Source organism: Acanthamoeba castellanii (genome assembly GCF_000313135.1).
Source record: "Acanthamoeba castellanii str. Neff unplaced genomic scaffold scf7180000084708, whole genome shotgun sequence".
Taxonomy (NCBI): domain Eukaryota; phylum Discosea; order Longamoebia; family Acanthamoebidae; genus Acanthamoeba; species Acanthamoeba castellanii.
Genome location: NW_004457620.1, coordinates 206,824 through 215,016, shown reverse-complemented (window position 1 = coordinate 215,016; position 8,193 = coordinate 206,824). Strand labels below are relative to the sequence as shown.

The window sequence follows — 8,193 nt, the reverse complement described above, 5'->3', positions numbered from 1 at the left end:
CGTGCGTTGTGTGTGTGTGTGTGTGGTACGTGCGTGCGTTGTGTGTGCCATGCGTGCCGTGTGTGTGGTGTCGCGTATCGCGGTCAAAGTACTTTTCCGAGTGTCGAATGTCGTAGAACTCCACAAACTTCTGGCTGCGCGCATTACAATTCAGAATCATTATCGTTGTAGGGGCGCAGGGGGTGGGGGGGTGGGGTACAAAGGTTTGCCGCGGCACTCGCGCACTTCCTTGACGGAGCCCCATTCCTCGAACAGACGCTTCACCTCCCGGTTGGTCATGGGCGGTTTGTCCCTGAGGGGACCCGTCCCGCCCCGCAGGCGCGCAAAGACGGTGCTCTGTGTATTGCGGTGGTGGGTGGTGGGAGGTGGGTGGTGGGTGGGTGGGGTGAGCGCGAGGGATATCGCGCGCGTGAGCAGCAGCAGCACAGAGGAGAGATTGGGGTTGGGATGGGAGAAGGGGGATGGGAGAGGGTGCACGACGTTGTTCTCCTCGTTCTTGGCCTGGTCTTCGTCGTCGCGTGGTATCGAGTAGTGAATGTCCAGCTGCACGCCAGACGGGCAATTCGTAAGAGGCCATTCCATAACGACAATGTTGTGTTGATAAATGATAAATAAATAAATAAATAAAAGGACGTGGAGGCGCGCTGTGGCGGGCCCACAGACAGGCAGCGGCACAGTTGGCGGTGGTGGCGGGGGGGGGGGAGAATCACACACCGGTCGGCCCTCAAAGTCGTATCCCTGCAGATCCCTCTTGGCCTCCTGCGCGTCTCTGATGTCGTACTGCTCCGAACACACGACACGACACGACACGCAACGCCCGTGCGTTGGTCAACCACACCGCGGGTGCAACCCATTCAGAAACGTGATCTCTCACTCTCTCCGGGAAGTGGAGTGGGGGACGAATTCTCGCTCCTCATGCAACATGCCCCCCATTGGGGGGAGGGAGGATTGTGGGTGGGTGGGTGGGTGGGGTTACGTAGGTGATGAAGGCCATGCCGCGCTTGTCGATGAGGTTGAACACGCGCTTGATCTCGCCGTACTTCTTGAAGAGGTCCATGAGGGTGCGCTCGGACGTGTTGTAGGAGACATTGCGAACAAACAGAGTACGACTCTGCTGCTCGGGCGGCGCAGCACCACCACTTCCGGACGATGAGGCAGCCGCCACGCCATCCCTCTCCCGGCTGCCTCTCTCGCGGTGGCGGTCTCGCTCCCACTCTCGCTCCCTCGACCCTCCGTGACCTCCGCTCCCTCGCACGAATCCCCTTCCGCCTCCGCCTCCGCCTCCTCCTCCACCCACGCGGCCATGAGAACCCCCGGCCACTCACCATCTCGCGGGCAACAAACAACGAAAATTTATGAAACCCACATCCAACCCCCACCGGGGGGGAAGGTGCAGAGGACGCACAATTGAAGAACAACGATCAATTTGAGGGGAAGGGGGAAGGGGGATTTCAAGGACAAAATAAATAGGACCCAGCAAGAAGAATGGTGACGAGGGGAGACTACCAAAGCGAGAGGGTCCACCAGGTTCGTAGGAAGCTTCATAAGGTGTGGAAGTAGCTACGCCTGGCTGGGCGTAACTGAGCGGATTGCTATGCTCTGCTTCTCGCTGGTGCCCAGCGGCTCCATGTGGCACCGCATGTTGCTGGGGCGGACGCGCATAGGGATCGTAACGCGGTACTCGCTGCATGGTCGTCTTGATGATTGCTCAACTGCCGCAGCGGCTCTATGAAAAAATGATAAATAATATAAATAATATATTTGACCGCACACAGCGTTGAAGGCTGATCGCAGAGAAGAAGGTACGTACACCACCACCAAGAGTCCCCATGGGAGGCAAGAGCTCCAGACAAGCCCGTTCAGCCACCTTCTCGGACGAGGCTTTCGCTCAGAGCCGACTCACCAACGCCAAGAAGGAGACTCCCACCGATTTGAACCTTGGTCCGCCCCCCCCCCAAATCCTCTGAGGGATGCTTGCTAACCATCTAACCATCCCATTCCCATCTCCTCCAGGCAAGAAGAAGGATGTTGTGGTATAGCGCCTACCTAACCCCACGCGGATGGGCACAGATCAGCTGATCATCCGGACCCTTCAAATGTGTTCCTCATTGTGTCCTCGTGGTGGTGGTGGTGGTGGTGGTGTGTGTGTGTTACAGTTGTCCAAGGAGGTTATCGATTTCAACCTGGGCGAGGAGCCCTGTCCTCTCAACGAGATCGTGCGGGACCAGTTCACCATAACCAACGAGTCGGGGAAGAAGATCAAGTTCCGCTTCGACCCCATCCCCTCGGCGTCGTGCAAGCTCAGCTTCGAGCCCGCTTCGGGTACCATCGACGGAGGCAAGAAGAACGTCAAGAAAATTGGCGTGAAGATGGTCCTCCTCATGCCCGAGAGCCTCAACTTTCGAGTCAACCTGCGCATCGGAGGCACGGCTCCCTCGCCTCGCCCCTTCCCGCCTTCATTGCCGCAGCGCCAGCGCGACGCGCGAACCCCCCCCCTCCACTGACGACACACGGGTTGGATGCTGCTGGCTGCTAACTCGCTCCCTTCTCCTTCTCCTTCTCCTCCCCTCCTCTTCCCCGTTTTTCCTTTTTTCAGGCGAAGAGGAGACCCTCTTCCTTCTCGTGCGCACTCACACTGAACAGGGCGTCTACGGCGCCGATCCCATGGCCCTCGAGATTGCCGAGGACTGTGGTGCGTTACAATTGTTGGCTGCGTGCGTGCGTGCGTGCGTGCGGTTTGGCATGGTCTCTGATGGGCGGTGGCGCAGGGTTCGAGGTGCCAGTGGTCCTCAAGTCAATGCGAGAGGCCCTGGTGGATCAGGATGCCCTCTCCCAAGAGGGCATCTTCCGTTTGGCGGGCGATCAAAACGAAATGAAGCGAATCAAGGGCGACATGAATCGCACCAAGACCTTCGACGCCAAGGATGCCGACATGAACACGATCGCCAACTTACTCAAGGTAACGCGATGTCACCGCCGGTCTCGTGAGTGTTCGGTCTGCGCGCGCGGTCCCCGCTACCATCGATGGCGCGGCCATGCGTTGGGCGCAACAACCACTAACCGGTGCATCCTCGGAGCCCTGACTAAGCTCTTCGGGTTGTGTGTGTGTTGTGTGTTGTGTGTTGTGTCGCGCCACAACGACCTGGGTCAGGTGTGGTTCCGTGAGCTGCCGGTGCCGATTTTGAATGCGCTGCCCACGGAGGTGATCTTCCACAGCGGGGACCCCAACGTCTGCATCGACGCCTACGAGGGGCTGCAGGAGCCCCAGAAATCCCTTCTTGGCTGGCTCCTGCATTTGATGGCCGACGTCGCCGCACTCAAGGCGCACAACAAGATGAGCGAACAGAACCTTGGTAAGCCACTTCCACCCCCTTCCTCCTCTCTCTCCTCTTCCTCCTCCTCCTCCTCCTCGTGGGCGTGCCTCTCCCCCTTGTAGGCGCGACGAGTGTCATCGTGATCTCACGCACACGCACACGCACACACGCACACGCACACACGCACACGCACGCCTTCCTTCTTGTGTGGTATGTAGCGATCGTGGTTGCCCCGAATTTGTACGACCCGCCAGGATCCGACCCCATGGAAGGTCTTGTCATGTCGCAGAAGGCCGTGCAGTTCCTGCACAACCTCATCCTCAACGAGATCGAACTCAGACACGCCGAACAGCGAGGTGACGAGTAAACAACAACAAGAACAACAACGTCCGCCCCGTGCCGTCAGCATCCGGACGGAAACACGGCCACGGGTCAAGCGTCGCAGGGCCTCAGGAAGAGGAGGTGGAAGAGAGAGAGAGAGCGCGCACATACGAGAGAGAGAGAGAGAAGGTGTGCCAGTGGCAAGTGGGCGCGCGGGATCGGGCTGGGTGTGCGGGAGGCCGCACGCATTCTTGCTCTCTCGTGGTGACGTTGTACATCCTAACGATAAAAAAAACCCAACAAAAAAATACAAAAAACCAAACGCAAGAAAAGTACGGCCAGAAGAAGGATGGAGGCTGAGTTCGCAGGAGCTACAACGCCCGCAGGAGGGCACCGTAAGCGCAAGGCCCAGGGGGACCTCAGACGACCCCAACGCTCCAGCGGCAGCAGCAGCAGTGAGAGATGCAACGCGGCCACTAGCTCGGTTTACAAAGCCCGCACCACCGACTTCCGTGTACTCGCTGAAGCGTTCCCCTCCTTGCGTCCCTTGTACCTCCCCCTCTCCCTCTTTAAGCCCCACCCAAAACCTGCCTCGGTGGATTAGGGGCAGCACCAGGATGCTGACTCGCTCTCTTGTGTGTTGTCGCGTGGTGTTGCATCGGCATCCGCGCCCCTCTTCCCAAGCGTGTACACCAACAACTACGGATCAGCAAGCATTGACTGGAAGGACCCCTACGCCGCCAGGTACGCAGCACCCCCCCCCGTCCGCTGGCTGGCAGGCATGAAGTGCTGCTACTGCTGCTGCCGCTCATTCCAGGCCTTTGTTGTTGCGGGTTGCGGGCTGGCTGAAATGGGGGGGGGGGAAGGGAGGTGACGTACGCGCTGCTCAAGAACGACTTCGACCTGGAGCTGGACATCCCCATTGACCAGCTGTGCCCGCCGGTCCCCAATCGGGCCAACTACATCTACTGGCTGCGCGATCTGCTCCACCGCAACAGCCCACAGCTCTGCACGGGTCCCGACACCCGCGTGCGAGGCCTCGACATGTGCGCATCTCTCCTCCCCCACCACCAGCCACCACCAGCCACCATCAGCCACCACCAGCCGGCTGTGAGCTCACTGCTTGTTGTGCCCCATCGCCCCCGGCTCCGATTGATCGAGCATGGGGCTGGGCTAACCTTAGAGGCACGGGTGCGTCGTGCATCTACCCGCTTCTCGGGGCCAAGATCCACGGATGGAGCTTCGTCGCCACGGACATCGACGAGACGTCGCTTCGGCATGCCCGCCACAACGTCGCCCTCAACCGGCTGGAGGCCACCATCGAGCTCCGCCAATCGCGCCCCGACGACCTTCTTCTAGGTACTCACTGCGCTGCGCTGCTGCTACCACGTGGCTGCCCGGCTTTAAATTCGCCACCGCGCGCGCATCGTGTGTGATGTGTGGTGTGTCTGTGTCCCCCTCTTATCTCCTTTGGCTTGCTTGCTTGCCACTAATGCTGTGTATTGTTTATGGTCGTTTGCCATGTCGTGTGTGTGTCGTGTGTGTGTCGTGTGTGTTGGTGCATGTACGGTATCACCACAGGTGCGCTGAGGCCGGGAGAGGAGTTGGCGTTCAGCATGTGCAATCCGCCCTTCTTCGCGCACCTCGAGGAGGCCTGCCAGAATCCGCGCACCGTCTGCACAGGCACGCCGAATGAGCTGGTCACCGCCGGCGGCGAGGTACAGTTCGTGGAGCGCATGATCAACGAAAGTCTCGTCCTCCGTCACACCATCAGGTATGCCCCTCCCAGATACATATTTACGTGGTGCCTGTGGTGTGTGTCGTGTGTGTAGTGTGTGTGGTGTGTGTCGTGTGTGTGGTGTGTCGTGTGTCGTGTGTGTCGTGTGTGTCGTGTGTGTATTTAGGGACTTCTGCACCTATTCTTCTCAAGAATAGCCAATGGTCATGACGACGTGTGTCCGGGGCGGGGCGCGCGAAAGGCTGGCTCCTGATGCGTCCTTGTACTTACAATTAATTGACATTGCGGGGCGCAAGGTGGTACACCTCCATGCTCGGGAAGAAGAGCGACCTCAACGCCCTCTTGAAGACCCTTGCGGCCAAAGGGGTGCGTGCACCTCTCCTCCTCCACCTGGCTGGGGAGCACCCGCAGTCCTTTGAGCTCACCGCACAGTGGATTGTTGGGGGGGGGTTCGGCGCGAATGCACAGATTGTCAACGTACACACCACGACATTCTACCAGGGCAAGACCACCCGCTGGGGCCTGGCGTGGTCGCTCACGCAGGATGGCCTCGAGGACAGAGCGGTACCGCTTCCTCTTTCAACAAACAAAACAAGCACTTCTCTCTCTATCTCTCCGTGCGTGTCGTGCGTGTCGTGTGTTGTGTGGATAGATCGACAGATAGATGTATTCATAATCTCATCCCTTTTTTTAACCCCTTGACTTGTGCAGAAGGCAAAGGCCCTCGAAAAGTTGCGGGGTAAGGACGAGGTGTGCTTCGCCGTGTCGGCCAACGATCCGTCGGCCCTGCTGGCCCACGTGAACGAGCTCTTCCGCGATCTGGGCCTCGCGCTGGTCTTCTGCGACGATCCCTTCCGCCTCCGCGCGGAAGCCACCCAATACACCTGGCGGCGGCGGCGGCGCGAGGAGAAGAAGCTGACTGAGCAAGCCCAGCCTGCCAACACGGCCCCTCTCGCACACCGAGAAGGAGGAGGAGAAGAGCCAGAGCGCTACAAGGCGTCGGCACTCACTCGGGAGGAGGAGACCGCCGAGGCGCTGCGGCTCGCCGAACTACAGGTGTATCTGGGCCAGTACGAGCAAGTCACGAGGGCTCTCGAAGACGATCCCGGTAACGCGGAGCTGCTCGAGGCGAGGAGCCACCTCGAAGAGTTCGTCTCCCTCACCCACCAGCTCTGGCATGCCACCAGCCTTGAAACAACCACCGTGGCCTCCACTACGGACGTCCCGCTTCCTCGTCCTCCTCCTGTGCTGGCGGCACCCGACGGCGACAGAGCGACAGACTTCCAGACCACAACCAAGCCAGACCCCGCGTTCCAGTTTCAAGTGCAGGTAATGCAAACTCAAGGCCCCGTCTACATGCTGCAGTTCTCTTGGGTAAGTGGTGCAAGCAAAAGCAAGATGGCCTTTCATGAACTTTTTGACTACCTCAAGCATGCTATCACCACCAAGTTCCCTCGCGCCTGAGGCAATAGTAATCAATTTAAAACTATTTACCCAATGGATTTTGTCTGGTGCGGGGTCAACTGACTGTCGTACCGCCAAGAGGGCGGAGTTTAGACTTGGAATTTTTTGCGTCGCAGTCACCACGCAAGTCTGACAGACAAGATGGCTCGTTTTCTCGCTTGCTCCGTAAGCTCTTGACCTCGCGTTTTGTTCAAACTGCGCCGCAGCGCGTGGGTTTCACGATGTGATAGGATTCAGCCCTGCAGAATGCCTCATTGGGCCGCTAGGACCTCACCATTTTTACCATGAAATCGACATGTAGCAGTTTTTTTCGACTTCACACAATCGAGAGCGCTGTTTTTCTCGCTTGCCTTGATAGCTGGCAGCCTGGTAATCATTTTTCAGACCAATTAGACCATGGGCAACAAGATAGCGCGCGAATCAGGGCGCTGGTGAGGGAAGAGTCGTTCCCTTGGACGCGCAAATGGATCGAGAATCTCCGCCGAGCACGGGCACAGTTGAGCCGTCGCCGAGTGTTACTCTGCCAAGGGAACGAAGTCAAGAAGATCGCGACGGTCGTAGGCGAAGTGGCTGGACGCGCCGGTGTCGGCGATCCAGTCTAGATTTGAACCAGACCTGGAAACAGTAGCACACGTCTCGCTGACCGTGAGCTCAACGCACTCCTCCTCTTCTTCGCCACGCTGGACCTCCGAGAGCTCGCTCGGCATCCTTGGCACTCTTCTAGGCGGGATGCAACGACAACGCGTCTAAATCGTGGAACTACTTCAACTCCAAAAACTTGTACCACGAATTGCTCACGAGCCCACATGGAAGCCAATGATAGGTTCAGGAAAGCTCACTTGCTTTGAAAGCTCCACGGACGGCAAATGTGGCTGTCGCTCATGGGAGAGCAGAGTGAGGACTGTCGGAGGACATGAGCCCCAAAACGCGTAACACGCGTAGAACGCGTAGCATACGTTAAACGTGTTGACCACGCGTGGGTCGCGCGTAAGTCGCGCGTAAGCTACTCGTAAGCTACGCATCGACAGCGCGTAAGTTACGCGTCGACCGCACGTGGGCTACGCATGGACGACAAGTGAAAATGCAGTTTTACAATTTATTATCATTTAGACAATGATGGGTGTGGGGAGGCTGCGGTACTACTTCGTGGAACTAATTTTCTACTAGGCCACTCGTGTAAACAGCAACAGCTTGTTAGGAGATGAGTAACAAGCTGTTGCTGCTGGGCGACTGTCAGGTCAGAACAATTCAAGTTTAAGATTCGGATTAGCTTGGGCTGATTCTTCAGGAGATGACTCAGTTTCCCGCGGTTGTCCGCGAAACTGAGTCATCTCCTGAAGAATTTGTTTCATCGCG

At 58.2% G+C, this 8,193-nt stretch overlaps 3 protein-coding genes across 3 annotated transcripts in view; 2 read left to right on the top strand and 1 right to left on the bottom strand.

The window, feature by feature from the left end:
* Positions 1-1,690, bottom strand: part of ACA1_142660 (RNA recognition motif domain containing protein) — a gene marked incomplete at both ends in the record, with an annotated part of 2,956 nt that extends 1,266 nt beyond the window's left edge. Inside the window, 6 exons of the mRNA XM_004349601.1 lie at positions 93-134; positions 200-336; positions 478-543; positions 715-780; positions 977-1,287; positions 1,507-1,690. Coding sequence (XP_004349651.1) covers positions 93-134; positions 200-336; positions 478-543; positions 715-780; positions 977-1,287; positions 1,507-1,690 — 806 coding nt within the window. The remainder of the gene's footprint in view (positions 1-92; positions 135-199; positions 337-477; positions 544-714; positions 781-976; positions 1,288-1,506) is intronic.
* Positions 1,691-1,829: 139 nt separating this feature from the next.
* ACA1_142650 (RhoGAP domain containing protein) lies at positions 1,830-3,681 on the top strand (the record flags this gene model as incomplete). Its single annotated transcript, XM_004349600.1, has 7 exons — positions 1,830-1,941; positions 2,014-2,033; positions 2,157-2,405; positions 2,644-2,692; positions 2,769-2,959; positions 3,152-3,353; positions 3,569-3,681. 7 exons carry the CDS (start codon positions 1,830-1,832, stop codon positions 3,679-3,681), a joined length of 936 nt encoding a protein of 311 aa, XP_004349650.1.
* Positions 3,682-3,984: 303 nt separating this feature from the next.
* On the top strand, positions 3,985-6,837 carry ACA1_142640 (uncharacterized protein; the record flags this gene model as incomplete). The annotated part of the gene is made up of 8 exons (XM_004349599.1): positions 3,985-4,163; positions 4,320-4,379; positions 4,502-4,681; positions 4,819-4,994; positions 5,217-5,409; positions 5,670-5,739; positions 5,842-5,937; positions 6,085-6,837. 8 exons carry the CDS (start codon positions 3,985-3,987, stop codon positions 6,835-6,837), a joined length of 1,707 nt encoding a protein of 568 aa, XP_004349649.1.
* Between the last annotated feature and the right edge of the window lie 1,356 nt (positions 6,838-8,193).